The sequence below is a fragment of the Erithacus rubecula genome (assembly GCF_903797595.1).
Source record: "Erithacus rubecula genome assembly, chromosome: 8".
NCBI classification, from domain to species: Eukaryota; Metazoa; Chordata; class Aves; order Passeriformes; family Muscicapidae; genus Erithacus; species Erithacus rubecula.
This window is the reverse complement of record NC_136659.1, coordinates 16,807,415-16,826,072: the sequence shown is the minus strand read 5'-3', so window position 1 is coordinate 16,826,072 and position 18,658 is coordinate 16,807,415. Positions and strand designations below refer to the sequence as shown.

Sequence of the window (18,658 nt, the reverse complement as noted above, 5' to 3'; positions counted from 1 at the left end):
TGAAGCAAAACCAGGTTATACCATGAATACAGTGTACAGTTCCAATGACATGGTCAGTGACAGAACTGTGAGAAGCCTTTAAAATATTTATTGTGATTTTTAGTGTCAAACGAAAGAGAGCTGAGAGTATCATGGTATTATGTCAGGCAACAGATAAATACATGGAAATACAAACAAGCCATTAAATATTTCTTGGTGAATGTAAAAGCCATCAAAAGGAATTCAGTGATTTAAGAATATGAGGAATGTAATTCCTACACTTCCCTCTTCTTGAAATTAAAGAGTAAACTAATTACAATTCAAACACTAACTCATCAGCTTAGATAGTTCAAAAGGGGTTTTCTCCATTGCCCTTGTAGAGATGATGATATCCTGCTATGTAGCTTTTGAGTCTTAATTTCAAGTCAGTGAAGAAAAACTGAAGGCTGATATTTTACATAAAAAGGTCCATTTCCAAATTACAATAATTGTAACAATACATGAGCTCATAATGGATTTTCTATCAAGATTAAAAGACAACATTTGAAAATTAGCTCCTTAATTCTATCACTTGATTCTATTTCATATATATACAAATCTTTTAGTTGTTATATACATATATATATATATATACACAAATATTTTAGACTGCTGCAAGAGAACAAGCTATATACACATATATAACACTGTGGGGTTTTTTCATCACTCCATGGTCTTCAATGAAAATGCATCATTTTGAGAGCATTAACAGTCTGAATTATCAGAAAAAAATGAATCCTTAATAATTATTCATACACCAAGTAGCTGTAAACCCAAATCATTTCAGAAGACCTGAATGTGTCAAGAACTTTGACAATTATGACTGGAGCCAGGAAACTGTAGCACTGCAGAATTTCTTATGAATTTTTCTAGTTACTTTTTATAAATGCTGTCCTAGATGACAGCTTAATGTGTACCACATGCAATATTTATTCTTCTTCAGTGTCAGACTGTCTAGCCATCCAAGGGAATACAAAGAATGTCACTTATTAGGATAAAAGCACAAGGAAGGTAATCAAGGACATATGTAACATCAGCCAATCATGCCCTATTTCAACATCCTATTCCATTCATAACAGTTCAACAATTATTTGCTTACTGATAACTTGCTTTCAGGCTGTTTGTGTTCCCCATAATGGTGGTTTGCATTTATTTTGCTCTTTAGAATTGGACACTTGCTGTGCCATGCACGTTTGTCAAAACTTTCTATCTTGTCAGAAATAGCTTTAGCATATCAAACAATTTCTGTTTGTCAGAAATCAGTAATAGAACAATCTAGTTACCTTCTATGTCAATAGGCTACTAACATAACTAGAGACCAGAAACAAAAGGCTATCAGACACTACTGCAAGAAAGGCAGCTAAACTCATGTTTCTATTTACTGCACTTGAAAAGTCTGGTACAAAAATGAGACTCTGAATGGACTGGAAATGTGCTTCAACAAGATACTGTCTTAGCACAAAGACACTAACCTTGCTTTTAAGCCTGAGAAATAAATTTCTTACTAGTCCTCCATGTCTCTTTACCATACTTGTACTTATTTATTTATTTTACCAAATGCCTATATGCAATACTTAGACATATCTGCTGATTCTAATTTATATGATGGATCAAGTTATGAAAAAATCTTAGTTCACAAAGACAAGAGACAGGCAGATAGAGGGAGCCAAAGACAAACATTTACCCTCCATAAAGTTATTTTAAAATAATACTACTAATAATAATTTTTGAAAATTCTATGGGAAACTGAGCACACATGCACATGCATGCACACTTCATTAATCTGAATATCCTGGGACATAAAGATTTTATTAAATAAAAAACAGGTATGCATTTAATGAGCCTCTGAAATAAAACATAAGCTGGAAGTACCATCACATGTTTTAGATCGGCAACATTGTGCAGGTTTTCAACGTATTAGGTGTAAGATTTTATTTTCTTTTTTTTTCCTTTAATAAAAGCCATTTGGATTTAAATACATTTTTGCTTCAGGAATGTACTACTGTGCCAATGCACGAGAACAAGAAGACTCAACATACAATGAATCTGTTTAAACCAAATGAAGTACAAAACCAGCACATACACTTAAATCTCTTTTAAATATTTATCTTCTAAACATGTCTTCAGACTTTATAAACTAATATCAGAGAACAATAAGTCCCAAACATTATTTGGATTTATATTCTATTTAACTTCTCTCCAAATTAACAATAATTAAGCTCAAGCATTGGTAATAAATGATAATAAGATAGTCATACCCAATGCCTCATCTGACAGTTCTTCAGTTAAACATATATAATGTACAAACTTTCCTCTCCAATTTAAACAGGAACACACATCTATTCCTGGTTTCCTGACAAGGATACATGGTTCTATCCACTGTAAGGACTGGTGAATACCAACATCTGAACATTAGTCATCCATATTAGTCATTAGAAGAAACTCTAGCAGTGAAAATAAAATACTGTGCCAGAACTTTAGAAAGTAAGATACATTTCTTGGGGAAAATAAGCAGTTAAATGAAAACATATTTCCATATACTAATACAAAAGAATGAACTGTAAATAACCATAAAATTAAAGGAAAAACTATTTTTAAAAAATGTATCGGATTTACAAAATAATCATCAATGGAAAATGTGTCTGTCAACTGTGAAACAAACAAGCCAGAAAAAGGAAACTTAAAAGGGTGCCAAAGCCAAAGGAACCTACATTTCCAATTGTATAAAAGAATCATCCTCCTCAAATATTATTTTTTCATTTACAATAAATGTTTGACTGCCTGATGTTCCTATGTATTCCCTATTTATAGAAAACAGAACAATATTATAGAACATATTCCCCCAGAGAAGATGGTGCTGCAGACCATTCATGAAGAACAATTTCAAGATGAGTATTTCTTCCAGACCTTACAGGTATCTCAAACACCATGCATAAGAGAAATAATGGTAGGTGAAATAAAATTAGCTTTAACTATGAGAACTTAAAGATATTAAGACAATTCTGTAGCAAGTGATAGCATGAAATGTTTCAAGAAATTAATTAAATAAGCAGAATTTTAGATGGATATACAGGTATACTTGCCTGCAAATCAAACACTGCAATACTGAGTAACACATCATAAAAAGAAATGCTTATCTACTGGGACACTGTTCAAGAGGTGGTATTAGAGCAATACTGGTTGCAGTTCCCAATCCAAAATACTAATGCAAAATGAGTGTATTGTCTTGATATTTCCTAACAAAAGACACTATGACCAAAGTGCTTTTTGCTTTAAAAAATGTCTAAAATCAAAGCTCATATGCCAGTTACTACAACTGTTGATGTGCCTAATATGAGTTTTCCTCTCAAAATCTACCAGTCACAGGCAGCAAGAAGGTAACAGATCCTCACACAGAGGAGGAGCTACTCCCACCACACCAGGTGAGACCACAGCCACTCACCTCCTAAGTCATTCAACAGCTTCCTCTCCATCTTCTGATTCTCAATAGACCCTCACAAAAACAACTGCTGGGTTTTAAATTCCATGTCAGATACAGGAACAGTGACCCAAAAGATCAGGACACAAACTCAGAGTATCTATTTTCCCCTCGATTTGAAATTTATTTTTCTTCAAGGGCTATGCACAACTTCTATGTTGTCCAGTAGACAAAGACAAGCTAACAATGCTCATTCATTCTGAAAGACACAGGGCTTATAAATTAATACAAAGAAGAAACAAGTCACTTAATATTCAGTAATTTCAGGATAAATTACTGTTAACAAGGACAACAATCTCTTGCAAAAATCTCTGTTCGTTTATTTGTAAAGCAAAGCAGGGCAAAAATTCTCTGTTAAAAAACCCCAAATGCTATTTTCTAGGATAAGACCTGCTCATTAATGGGACATTAATGAGTTCATAAGTGAAACTATGGCATAAGCAGATCAGTCTTTATGCTTCTTTCTCTGCCAAAATTCCCCTCACAGGCAGAAAAAGGTAACTTGATAAACTAGAGCATATTGGGAGATAGCATTTTAACAAAGGACAAAAGTGTAACTGGACCTCTGCAATTTGCATCACAAAGTATTTTTGTAAGTCAACAATAAACAGAAAAATGCAGCAGAATAAACCTCAGTCTCCAAGAAAATTCAGACATATCTGCAATCAAAGAATAATCCTAATCCCTGGGAAATTTAATTGAAGAAACTATTTCACCTTACTTTATTCTCATTCCTTCATCACTACTATAGCCAAGTCAGTGCAGTGAAGGTGACTGTGCTTCTAACACCCAACAACCCAAAAGAAAAAGTCTCTTCTATTTCTCCTTACTAATGATGTTTCTCATCAGGTTCTTCAAATGTGAAAGAGATTTTGACATTAGTATCTACAGGTCTACATGCACAGTCAAACTGCTTTACATCAAAACAAGTAAGACTGAAATTCACTATTAAACTATTTACCAATTGAAGCAGTATTTGAAATCTGCATCTGAGATAATGATACAATTAGTGAGATGTCAGCACTGGTATTGTGGTTAGTACCCCATTCTCCTCCAAACATTGCTGAGGACCTGCTGATGAGGTAGTGTTGATGATGCTCAGGATGAACAGCCCTGGACTGAAACACACTGTCAATCACAATCTGGTCCTCAATATGAAAGCTGGTTTCTGCTTACCTTCCTGCTTTTCTTCCATTCTGTAACAAATACGAGTAAAGCACAGTTTCTCCTTCACTTTTTCCATTTCAGTGTTTAGGACATCACTGTCATGGAGTATGATGAAAAAAACCTATTCTCCTAAATGTAAGCTAGTCTGAATCTAAAAACTTAGGACTTAAAAAGCAAGCTGAGACACTCTGAAGCTAAAAATCCTCCTTAAAGACTATTAAAAAACGTATCAAGATACAGAAAATACCCAAACTCATTTAGTTGTTAGTAAAACCAATATAGTAAACATATATTAAACTGCATATTGTTAAAACTGTGCTTGAACCTATCATAAATACAAGAGAAGCATTGCTTAGCCAGATAAGACAGTGACAGCATTGCTCAGTGAGGGACCACAGCTAAATGCAACAAACACTTAAATGACTGAACACATTTGGGTGGCCTTTGAAACAGAGGACTGACAGAACAGAATCTTTGCAGATATCACTCAGGAGATAAATCACTGATAACAATAAAAAAATTCAATTATTAGACAATAGCAATATTTTCATTGGGTAACTTGATTTTAAAGTTAAATGGGCAACATTTCCCAAAAAATTTTGTCTGCAATTTCGCCAGCACCAACACTTTTGGGGAAATAGTGATGAAAACTGAGGCATGAAGAACAAGCTTCTCCACAGTGGAAAGTAAGTAGCAGAAAACTGAAGCTCTTTATACAGCATACTGGGAAGAAGTAAGAACAGTTACCCACCATACGGTAATAAAATTTATACTCAAAAGACATTCCTGCATCCCAGGTTTGCTTCTGAGAAGTTCAAGCATTCTCTGGTTTTAAACATGGCACCTAAGTTCAAAAAGGATTTTGTACCTCATTAGGCATCTAGAGTCAGAGCCATCACCTTGCAATAAATGACAAAATTTACATCACTGTCTTTGAGAATGTCACCTCAGAACATTGTTTTGTGGAGGTCCCTATCTCCTACTCATGTTATTTTTAAACTGAATTAATCCAAACTGTGAAATGAACTGATTTGGAATCTTGAGCAACATTATTCTCTCCCTTAGTATTTTGTATCTTAAGCAGTATGTGTTTATTTAAGAGATAAAAATATTCAGTCACAGTCTCAATCCCAATGAAGACCAGGGAGAAACAAAACTTCAGAAGTTTTCAGACATATACTAATAAAGAAGTCCTTTCTTACCCTGCACAGGTTTGGAAACTTTTTAAGTAGATTTTGCTTGTTGCAAGGTAGTACTAGATTTTGTGCTGTTTTAGATTTTGCCTATGAAAGTCCAAGAGTTTAAACAAAATATCATTATTGATATCAAATTACTTGATTCCTCAACTGCCAGGCAGATTAAAAGCAGCACTGTTAGCAGAAAGCAATTCGTAAAACTACCCATGCCAACTGCAGAACTGGCAGGGCATCCAAACACCCATAGCTGCAGTTGTTCAACATTACAACTGAACCCACAGAACTGGGTATAAACAATCAGAAACTACAGTGGTGACGTCCAAAACAAAAAATTAGAAACACTGAGAAGAGCATCAGCACAGAGAAGAAAAGGAAGAGAAGATGGGAAGCAATGCTGAACTGTTCAAAGGGAGGTTTGGATGACATGCAGCTGATAAAACAGGGACCATACACACAGCAATGAATTGAGGAGTTGCTCGTATGCTCTCAGAGTATGAGAAGCCTGGTGGGTCCCAACTGCTGGGCTGGTTTTGGAGCTGTGGGATGCTGGGCTGTCACATGTCACTCAGAACACTGGAGAGATTGTCTTTCATTTCCCCCCCCACCCTGCTCTCTACAGTCTGTAGCCTTTGATGAGTTGTAAGCATAGTGTGATGGTACTTTTATCTGCCCAGGTCTTCCCAAAATCCAGAAGGTTTCCCTGTACTCTGACCACCCCTTTCTTTACTAGTTCAAGAGTCAACATATTTAGCTAAGTTACTGAGATTTGATTTACCAGCTTTGCAACTTACACTTTAGCTATTTAGTAGTGCCATGTTGTAATCAGGTGGATCAGAATTTTTGAAAAAAAAGCATCACCATACAACATTGCCCATTTTTAAAACATACTGAAACAACTTACTTCAAATATTTTACTGTCCTAATATGTAGGAACCAAGACATTTGGCACAGAGCAAACTTGCTATCAGATAAACCATCACACCTGGATGAAAGGTGAACACTGGAGTGAAGTTAGACTCCAGGAAGGTGCTTTTGCATCTGGAGCAAGGTTACACACTGAAGCTAAGAATGAGACCCATCTTTCCAGGCTTAAAGGCATGTCCCCAACACCTGCTATTACCCAAACAAAACACCTTCACATTCAGACAGGGGACTCCAGAGGGGCAGGCAAAAGAAAGCAAAGCAAAGCAGGAAGTCTGGTGAAAGACATCATCCAGACCAAAGGACTGGACTGGAACTAAGCCAACAAGAATGGAATGAAATCAAAGGACAGGGAATCTGGCAAAGACCCATGGAGAACACAACAGCTAGGAAAATGGTGGGGCAAATAGTGTGGGATAAACAGAACAACTAAACAAAGTCACTGGAATTGGTAAAATGGAAGACTACAAGAAGTCAATGACAATGTCAGGACATGGTGCTGGAAAGAAAACAGACTGCCATTTGACTGATGGATGATTAATTAATTTGTATTCATTAATTAATTTCTGTAAGAAATAATAAAGTGTAACTGTTTCTTAAGCACACAACATGCACTATCCCTTACTATTCTATGAAAAACATGCAATTCTCTACCTTCAACAACTGAACTGTAAGATAACTTTCTCTCAGGCATCAAAGATGTAGCAGGATGCCTAACTTCTGGGTCTGGTTAGCTTTGAGTATCTGACTTCCCATCTTGTGTATGCAAAACTTTACTTACACCCAGATAACAAAAATCATCGCCTAATATTCTTTTAAAGCCTTTCAATTGCAAGGTAAGAACAAGAACTGCAATATATTTTTAAAAATATTATTTTCCAAATTTGTCAGAGTACAAGACAACCTTAAAATCATTAAGCAGCTAAGTCAAGAAAACATCTCAACACCCCCTAGGCATTACAACTTATGATTTTAAAATTCCATCAAATAATTTCTCAAATAAATTTATCAGAATAAAATCTAACTGCCTGAACATCCATATCTGCAGAAATACAACCAAGAACTCCAAGTCTCCATTTTATTACTATAAATGGTAATAAATAACTCCATTTATAACTTTGTTTCCTAGCTAGTTTAAAAGTGAAAGACCAAATGAAACAGATTAATTCATACTCAAAACTACAGAGTGTTCCTTTTACTTGACCCTTGATATTTCTTTCTTCATGTCAGATTTCCCTACCCCCTCCATTTTTTTAAAAAATATTCACAACATCTGAAGCAATATGAAAAAGATGAATAGAAAAGGATTATTCACCTTCATAATACAAGATCTAAGGAGCATCAAATAAAATTATGATGTGGCAGATCCAAAACAAGCATAAGGAAGTACTTCTAAATATAGCACATAGTTAAGCTGTGGAAGTCCCTGCTCCAGGATATTGGGATGCCAAAAAGTATACTTGGGTTCAAAAGGTGAATGGGTAAATTTATAGAATAAAAATCAAGTCAAAAAGTATTAACCACAAGTATACCATATCTGGCTTAGTCAGTTCTACAATAACAGATTGCAAGAAGCTGGATGCATATACTCTGTTTGCTTAATCTGTTCCTATAATCTTCCCTGGACATCTGTTAGTGGCCTGTCAGAAACATGATACCAGAAAAAATGGACTTTCATCTGACCTAATTATACCTCTTCTAGCTTAAGAACACTAAAAATGCTATGAAAATGAATGGGGAACATTTTATTTATTATGACATACATGTCACCTTTCTAAATATACAGGAGTAAAACACTAAGACCCTTAGCCTATCAAGACCGATCAACATTTTTAACAGAATGCCAACCCTAACATTCTGAGAAACACCCCCTTAAAATAATGTTAACATACATTTGGATATTCAGTAAGTCTGATATTAGAGAAAATAATGTTCAGAAATCCATAATTAAGTCTCAGACAACTGAGGTACAATGCTAAAGATACCAGAAAATCTTTAGCAGCATAAGTGGCTTTTTGAATTACAGTCTAGGCATAGGATGAAATTCACTTTATTGGACCTGAAGTTGAATCAGGAGATCACTTATGCAGCTTTAACATACACAGTATTTCCAGTGCATGCTGCAAGCAAGTCCAAAATACCAAAACAAACATGATGCTAAGCATGGTCCACTACAGTCACTCATTAATTAGCTCAATATATTTCATAACTGGAATCTCTCCTATGAGCCACTAGATGCACATTCTTTAGCAAGACTAAAATGTAAAGCTTAAATTAGATGAAGGGCTGATAAATCTGACACCCTTGATTATGTGACATCCTGAGACTCAGAATGCAGTTTTAACTGATAATTATTATTATTTCTATTTTGAATACTTTCATAGTAAAACTCAAATACAGTATACCATGGTTAAGGTACTAGATCCAGATTTTTAGAAAATAGGAATTATTAAAAGAAGAGTTTAAATATTCATTTAGAGCACAGCAGTACGTATTAAGAATGGTTTCAGTGGATTCCCCCATAAACATCAAGATCACTGTCATCTGATCATAACACAAGTGCAACTAACACAGCTGCCATGTCAGCTTCTCTTCAGGGGCTAGGTCTTAATCATAAATCAACTGAATGACTAATTCAACATTGTTAAAACCAGCAAGTAACTGCTTGGAGCCATTCCAGTTTTTACATCTTTCAAAAGGTCAATATACCTCCTCAAACACACAATAGTCCTATCTTTCCACAGTGTTTTTTTCTTTTCTTGGATTGAAAAATAACACATTGGCACTTACATTTAAGGTGTTTTAACTAACAATTAAAATGTTCATTATTCTGAAAGAGTGACCAGTAAAACAAAGACCATTTTAGTTTTCCTCTCCACTCAAAATCATAAAGCCTCTCCTCTCCTTTACTGTTTTAAATACTTTTATAGCTGGAAAAAGTCTGATGAAACATTTATGGCTGAGCATTTCCTGCATTAACCTTACCTTTGTTATAATAATATTATGAATTAAGCTCAGAAATAAACTTTCTTGAGAAGAGTGACTAAAACTAAATGTGGCTTGTATTTCAAATATGAATACCTAGCCTCAAAATACTAACAAAAATCACAAGTGGCATCTAACAGTAAAATATATTCTAATCACTTACATCTGCTTGCAGCACATAAATGACAGAAGCCTACCGTTAGCATCCTTCATAGAAACATTATTCTGCTCTAAAATATAAAAGCTATGTTGCATAAACAGAGGATTTAAAGCTGTGGCAGAGTAGCTGAAGGAAAGGAAATGGCAATCTTTCTGGTTCTAGTAGATGCCTTTCCCTATCACACAATGTTCCCACTCATAAATACATGACAAATACTTCCTCAATCATTTTTTACGAGCAGGGATGCACAGGGGGTAGTCAATGGCTAGCTTGAGGGAAAATAGGAACAGCAGGAGGCAGAAACTGTACTGAAAATGGCTATGTGGTAAATTCTCTTCTGGAACATCACTCAGATACCCAGGCTTTGATCTTTCAGCTACAATTACACTCACATCCATGAGATCTGAGTATACTTTTAAAAAACTAAACCATTAATTGCAATAGAAACAGTTTAACTGTTTCATTATATGACTCCCTAACTCAAACATCTGATTTTTTACAAATTAAAAATTGCAATTTATCCAAAGATTTGCTTTCAATTGGGTTTAACTATGTCATCATCACAACTAGTCTCACAAAAAACATGGGGTGACTGGCGACAGCTAAATCACAGACTGGCGTCGCCTAAGCAGTCTGGCTACCATTAGGGTCTGGGAAATGGTATTTACTGTACAATTAGAGCCACTGAGCTCTACCTGCAATCATCCAAACACAGGTGTGAGCATCCTTTTTTGGACAGGGAAACCAACTCATCCATTTTCACATGAACTTCCACGTCTGTACTGTTACAGCAAACCTTAAGAAACCACAGCATTTGTAATTTGAAAAAAGTGTCACCTTACAATAACAGAGCAAATACAACTACCCTGATTTAAAATATCTCCTTGGGTAGAACACTTCTTATATATAAATTGTCATATCCAAAAATATTTAGAGGAAAGAATTAATTTAAAAATATAAAGTTTGTCAAAATATGAAGAGCTTACATTATTATATTGCTTGCCAAGTCTATTGTGAAGTCTGTGTTTGGGACTGAGAGAGTTTGCTATTAAAACACATTAAATTTTCTTCTTTAGTACCAACACAAAATGTCTTGGAGTATCAAAAGGACAGTTTTAGTTGCAGTAATTTCACAGAATTTATTCTAATGATTTATTGGAGTTAACCATCTGACATTAATTATTGTTTTGGCTTCCAGTCTATGAATGTTTATTTTTCAGTTTAAAGCCTTCTCACTCTTTGATATCATATGGAAATGAGAATTTTTAATGGAAAATTGAAACCATGTGCATCTAAGTACTTAATGAAGTACAGGGAGAAACAGAGGGTGTACTTTAGGAGAATTCAGATATTCTGGTTTAGATACTTTTGATTTGTTTGGATGAGTTACATGCATATATCTGTTCACAAACATACATTTATACATCTTCAAAGTATTTCACATGTACAGTGTTTAGAATTCTGAATTGTAAGAAAAGATTTGCTGTTTGGTTGGGTTTTTTTAAACTAAACACATTGTATAGATTTTCCTTCATCATATACTAACTACCCAATCTGTTCCCTCCTTCACAGAGCAATATTTATGCCATCTAGGGATTCCAATGACATGTTAAATGCTGTACTTCTCAACAGTGGATTCCCACCATATGTCTACCATGTTAGGACTGGATCTTCATCCAGTTCACTGAATGTCAGATAGATTGATTTTGTAACCATCATGAACCTGAGTCACAATATTGATGTCAGAAAAACCTGACTAAAAGCCGAGATGTTCATGGTATTACAGCCCATCAAAAGAGGCCTGTAAAGCACAAGCAACACACAAAAAGTGGCAAGAAAACCAGGCACCCAACTGCAAACAGAAGAGTAATGTTACAATGTGCAATTTTGTTTGAAAAACTTCTGTGCAACTCACATAGCTTTGGTCTTCTGGCATTCAATTCATTCTTATGGAATGAAAAAGATGTTCAGAGAACCAGCATTATAAAACATGATAAAGCCATATGCTTATTTAAATTAGTGCTTCTAAATCAAATCTGTTTTCTTCAAAGTTAATGGATTCATGTTAAAACGTAAGGATGGAAAGCATATTTTTTTCTGCAGTTTCAGTCAAGGTTTCACCATATGCACTGTACTCAAGCAGCATGTCAGTGGGAGCATAACACGTAACAGAAGTGCAAGGTTAGTTCACAAAGCTATTTTAATTAATATCCTTGGTGATCTAAATGTGCAAGAAATTACTGACCATTGAAAAATGTGAAACAGAAATATAAATTTAGACATTTAACCTGCACAAACTCACCACTTGTTTTTCTTTCTAATGTAGTCTTTTTCAGAGAGATTAACCAAGTAGATCATCGGTTTGGAAGTAAAAAACAAATGTTTGTTCAAAACATCAATCTGCAAGTGAGAACAGAGGGGGAGAATTTTAAAAACAGTTTATATCAACTTGAATAAATTTTATGATCATTTTCCTCATGGCACATCTGAGAATGCTACAGAATTCAAGTGAATACAAAAATCACAGGTAAGCATAGATTAGCTAATAAATTTAACATTCAGTACATTATGAATATGGAACCTTAAAAAAAAAACTTTAAAAAGAACCAGTAACAGGTAGCAAAATTAGAAGTCAATTCATGGAGCAATATTTATAGCCTACCTCTTTGTCATTCCAATCATGATAGAAGCGGACAGCTTTCTTTTCATCTATTACCCATGTCTTGATTTTGCACATTACATCCTACGCAAGATCAAAAAAAAAAAACCAAAGTCAAAAACTCAGCTGGATATCAAGACTATTCTCTTCCATAAACAAGGCAAGTATCCATTAAGATTCAAAACGTACACACAACCTAAAAATTAGATAATACCTTTTAGAAACAAATTTTTACTCTCCCAGAAAAACAGAAATTGCTGCTGTAAAAGTCAATAAAGAGCAATATGGATTATTAAAGTCATCCAAATCCCACAATTAGAAAGTTAAATACACAATACTCAACTATCATCTCCTGTCACCAAAAACATCAGCAGAGCTCATAAAATATATGTATAAATCAGTACATTTTAGATTGCTTTTCGAACTCAGTAAGACGCAACATTTCAGCATCCAGCGGGAGAGACCACGTACAATATAAACATGCCATTAAGAAAAGGGAATGGGTGGGACAAAACACAGCAAATATCTTTTCTTTTTTTTCTAAATTGTGAGCAAAAGAAATGGAGCCTATTATTGATGATCCACCCTCAAGAAATTAATTCAAACGGCCAAAGCCCTTTTTATTCTGCATTAATTTTTCGCCAACACCTTCTCCCTCCCCCCCCAAAATGAAACCTGCCAAAGCCTCCATTACACAATGGCAAGAGCCTTGCACTGGTGACCTCCAACCAGCTGCATTCACTTTCAGAACATCTCTCTCGGCAGGAAATCTAAAGGCCTTTTAGTTAGCAAGCTAGTGTGCATTCAGAAGGAGTAACTGCAGGAAGAGCCCAATGTGCTTTGTTTCTCTGGCCTTTCTTCACAGAAAGATTAATCATCTGTGAAATGGAAACGGCAAACAGCAAGTGACACAAACTGAACCCTTCAAGCCTTTCCTCATCAGTTTTGTGGTCGTGAATCCGAAAGCTGCGTGTGGCACGGTTTTCCTTACAGGCAGGTGTTAATAAAAGGCTCTTGGGTCTGAAAGGTCAAACTCTGCTCTTCTAGGAGTAGTACATTTTAGAGTCGCCTATTTTTTGTTGTAGATAATTTATGATCATGCTTTAAATAATGCATTTTTTTTAAAGTCGTAATTGATGCAACTGAGCATTAAGATCTTTAAAATACAAGGAAACATGCCCTGAAACTGTTGAGCACACAACATTTTTTGCACCTAATGTTATGCAGTTGAAGTACATTTATAAACAACCACAAATAACATCAGTATTTACTACCATCTTTTCTAGTCTTGCAGTAGCTTTAGTGGAGAGAAAAAAAAAAAAAAAAAAAAAAAAAAGAAAAAGCTCTTCTAAATCTTCAGATCCTGATTTGAAACCCTCCAGGAACAGGACTCCCCACAGATTTTAACAAGGAAGGGGCAAGCTAAAACTTTTAATGAAATCTAACATGTTCTGCCTAAGAATAATCACTTTTACTCTCCTATAACTGAATTTCACTCATAAATGTTTAAAAGTGGCTAATATAACACCATTTCCTACAAGGAGAAGATCAAAGTGCTATATTACAAATGCATTATGATTAAAAAAGCACTGTGCAGCTTTGCTATTAACTGTTCTTTAAACCCTAAAAGGCTTCCCATAGATCTCACTTGGCACTGCATATACAACCTTTGACAAGTAATGTAGACCATTTTTATTCATTGCCTAAAATTGTAGGCAATTATGTGCGTCACACTGGCCACCTGCAAATTCTGAATGCCTGCTCCAGTTGTCAGAGCAAAAAACTAATGTCGGAGGGGATTAATCTAGGGGGAGAGAGTCCTCTTTAATGGCTCCAGCAGGTGAAATGGCCCAGCTGGTTACTATGATGAGTGGCCAGAACAGCTTATGTAGAGACATGCAACAAGATTACACATAAAGAAGAAAACAGTGGTACCATCTTATCTTTAACCCTATGTGCTTTTTATTTTTTAATTAATCAGTATAAACAAGATAAGGGAAGCAATTCCACCAGTAAGTACTTTTCACTTAAGATCTTTATCCTCCGCTTCTCTTTAAATAGATATATTTATAAATCAACACAATCACCAAGATTCCTGCTCAGCAGTGAAGGAATTCTGGCTACACACTATTTTGGGTTTTGAACTAGTTTGTAGGCACCTACCACATGGCTTTCAGCATTACAGTTTCTCCCACAATAGCAACACATTTCTACATATAAATTGGAGTCAATAAAAATTGACAGAAAAAAACCACTATAGCAGAAGTCACCAGACCCAAATGTTTAAGTTTCTGCTTAAGCAGATATGGAATGCTTTGTAATCACACTGTAAGGGGAGCTACATAACACAGGACCTCCAGAAAATTAAGCATCAACACAGCAAATAAAGTTTGGCCTTTCTAAAGCCTATCTAAACACAGAGCAGCCAATCAAAACCTCTCTTCCACATTCTTATAGTGACAAACAGTCTAAATCCATTTTGGCACTGACCTAATTTTAATAAGGTCTTATTTACATGTCTGACTTGGTGCTGTTTGTAACTGTTGTTCTAAAGCAGTGCTTGCAGCTGAGTGTGCTAGGGAGTAGTGACAACTTTGAAATTTTATTTTGATTTTACAGGGAAGTTAGCAAAGTATTGGAAAACTTTCTTTAGACAAAAGGATGAAAACTTGTAAGCAAATGCAGCAGTTTTGTATGAAGCTGGTGGAGCAGTGAGACACAGAGAAGCTCTCTAATGGACTTTATGGGCAGCAGTCATACCATACAAAACGTAAGGTAGACAGGCCAGAAACTTAACAATGGGTCAGCTGATACCCCTGCATCACTGGTGGTGCTTCACTGAAATGAGACTTAAATCCTTAACAAGAAATCGTTAAACACAAATGACAATGTGAAGAAAGGCACATGTTTCCACTTACTTCTTTTAACTCAGCTGCCCCAATACTCTCAACAAATATGCAAATAGTGCATTTTTGGGCTATTTCTCACGCAGCACACTTTTTAATATTTGCTTCTGTTTAGGACTGGTGAAACCTGATCTTTTTATCTTCTCTATCACTCTACCAGTCATTTAAACACATTTAATAACTACTCAAGTTAACTTTGAGATGCTTAATAACAGAACACAGAGCAATGATCTGCTTTGTTTTATTAGATCTGGCCTACACCAATTGTATCCTTTAAGGTCAATCTGTCACCAGCAGAATGATCCACTTTGCCTTCTTCATTGAGAGGGGTACTCTTGTTTTCCAGCTAGCAACATCACAAGAGCCATTCAGAAAGCCACTAAAAATCCATCCAAGTTCCAATTTGCTTGCAGTTGTCAAGGCATATGAAATACAGCAAACTTAATGAATATCAAATATTACTATTTTAAAAATCAGTTCATTTCTGACTCAGTATACTTAGCCATATGAAATACAGTAATTTTAATTACATCCTCCTTTGATTTCCCAAAGACCACAAGTAGTCAAACCACACATGCTAAGCAGGACATTAAGTCCAGCAGTATAAAACAATGAAATACATGTAAATTGCATACAGAAGATTTACCAAGACCTACTCATGAGACACTACTGTGTAGAAAAATGTGCATACATTAACAGACTTTCTGGATGAATGATAGTAATAATGTGTGCCAATGCCAAACTCTTCTTAGAGCATGAGGGACTAAACTGAAGCTTGGAAAACTCACTTGCCTACTTGGCATCAGAGAATTGTGATTTTTTTGTTGTAAATTATCAGGGCATGTAATTAACTTCCGCAAATTTAATAAAGAAATAAGCAGTTGTGAGGATTATCACTTCACACTTCAAAGTGCAAGCGAATTCCCTGTGAGCCTGCAGGCAGTGCAAAAGTCTCCACTACCACAGAGTAAGTACAGCAGGGCTTTTCCCCCCACCAAGGGAAGTATGGAGTGCTTTTCAGCACCTTATTCATTCCCTTCAAAACTTCCAAGATGTAAAAACTTAGCATCTCCCTGTAAGAGCTTCAAAAGCACTTAAATATTTTTTATTAGAATGCTTCAATTTACACTGGTCTTCTGCTTGGAAAAGATAAAAGGAGTACTAAAACATTATCTGCAGCTCTTAGTTAGCTCCTCTCATTTCATTCTGAAGTCCAACATCATTGCATATGAGTAACGAAGATGATAGTGCATAAATAACATATTCTGACTTCCCTAAAGAATCTGGCTCTGTGGCAGAAGGTATTTCCTCTTCTGCACATACTAAATGAAGTCAACACCACCTACCCAGTAGGTCCCAGAATACAACTATAAATAAAAACCCCAATGTGTATGTTTCTGATGGCCCAAACAAACTCTTTGCCTTTCACTGGTTACCATCTTCCAGCTGCCCAGAAAGGCCATGTGAATGGCACACACATTCTGAGAATAGTCACTTACTAACAAGGGGAACCCATGTAGGGACCAGAACTGCCCCACAGCTTTAGTGAAAACAAACCATACTTTTCAATACATAGTTCATACACTGCTGGCCAGGGGACAAAGGGAGGATGGATACAGCATTTACCAACAGAGGACTTCACTCTTGCAAGAGAAGCCTGGAGGGTCACCAGCAAATGAACTGTAATGTAATGAGAAGATTAATGCAATCCTGGAATATATAAATAGTCTAATGTCTAATAGGAATAATTCCACACTTATCTCTACTGAAATAATGAAAAGCTGGAGAAAAAAAAAAAAAAGAGGTTTTGAAAAAATGCTTATGCACGAAGACTTGACGTTCTTAAATTCTATGCTTTTATTCTTATTGCATCATATATATGGTTTTTCACACTAGCATGATTGCTAAAGCTTGACAAATACAGACTAAAGCCTCTGTCTTATTTCTAAACAGTAAAGAAAATTAATTACATAGCTTTTACAAGATCCAGCCAGAAAATACTTCAATAAAGTTCAATTTTCCTGTAAGAGACACATTCAATTTTAACCACAGTTGTAAGAATTAGTTGGGATATGTGAGGGATCAAACCGGATAGATAGTAATTATTATTCCATGGCCTTCAAAATGGTTTTTCAGATACAGATAGAGAACAATGCTATTTGAGATACTCATAGTTTAACTGTGCTGCACCAAGAGCCATTTATTGAGTATGCACAATTTTCCTTGTTAACATGAGGTTTATGGAGTGCACTAAGCCCAGAGTCCTATTCCTCAAAATTCTTTACACTTCTATTGAGCATAGCCTGACCTCTCCACTCTTCCTGAAGTTTTTCTGGTGATTTAGAGGATTAAGGCTGAAGTGATAGAATTTATTCTAAAACCATTGTTTAAAAACAACGGTATTTTAAAGCACAATTAAGACAAATTTTGCAGTTTAAAGAAAAGGCTAGATCATGTTTTTTAATTGTGGTAAGTACTCAAATAAGCTGTAGCAGCTAGGTGAAGGAAAGAGAACATGCCAGGTACTGCACCAAGTGGAGTGACAAGACGCTCCTCTGTGGTAAAAACAATGTCTAATCTCTTACAATTCCCCTGCTCACTGACTTTAATAAAAGTACAATGGACAAGCAATGGATGTAGAACAAGTCTACTGCTCTTTCTTCTATTTAATGCAGTCAGTACAAGCTGTACTCGATGTAAGATTTACTTAGAACTAGATGTTAATAATGTTTATGAACCACAACAAGCACTTTCAACTAAAACATCCTACAGGCATTTCAAGCAACACAATTCATGTCAATAATCCCCAATTGTCCTGTGTGGGTCATCCTTGTGGGTTCTACAGCATTATACATGAAACAACTCAGTCACTCATCACTTCTTAAAACAAAAAGCAAGAATACAGAAAGTAGTCCATCTACAAGTGATTATTCCCAGCAGTTCAGAAATTCTGAACAGGGAAATTGCACTGAAAAGTAAAATGAAATATCTTTCGCAGTTTCATTAAATTTTTCTTATTGCATTAGCCAATCCACAAAAATTTCCAATCAAATCCATGTGTGAATGCATTTGTTGTACATTTGTGTGTCGCAGATTTCAGCCAAATGAAAAAGGTGTCTTATTCAGAACACAGCTATTTTTATGTGGTTTTATTTTGGCATATGCATA

The 18,658-nt window shown here is 35.4% G+C and overlaps 1 protein-coding gene across 1 annotated transcript in view; it reads right to left on the bottom strand.

The window, feature by feature from the left end:
- OLA1 (Obg like ATPase 1) overlaps positions 1–18,658 on the bottom strand; it is a 92,045-nt gene that overhangs the window by 25,995 nt on the left and 47,392 nt on the right. Inside the window, exons 6-7 of the mRNA XM_079310386.1 lie at positions 12,588–12,668; positions 12,228–12,325 (exon numbers count right to left, since the gene is read on the bottom strand). Coding sequence (XP_079166512.1) covers positions 12,228–12,325; positions 12,588–12,668 — 179 coding nt within the window. The remainder of the gene's footprint in view (positions 1–12,227; positions 12,326–12,587; positions 12,669–18,658) is intronic.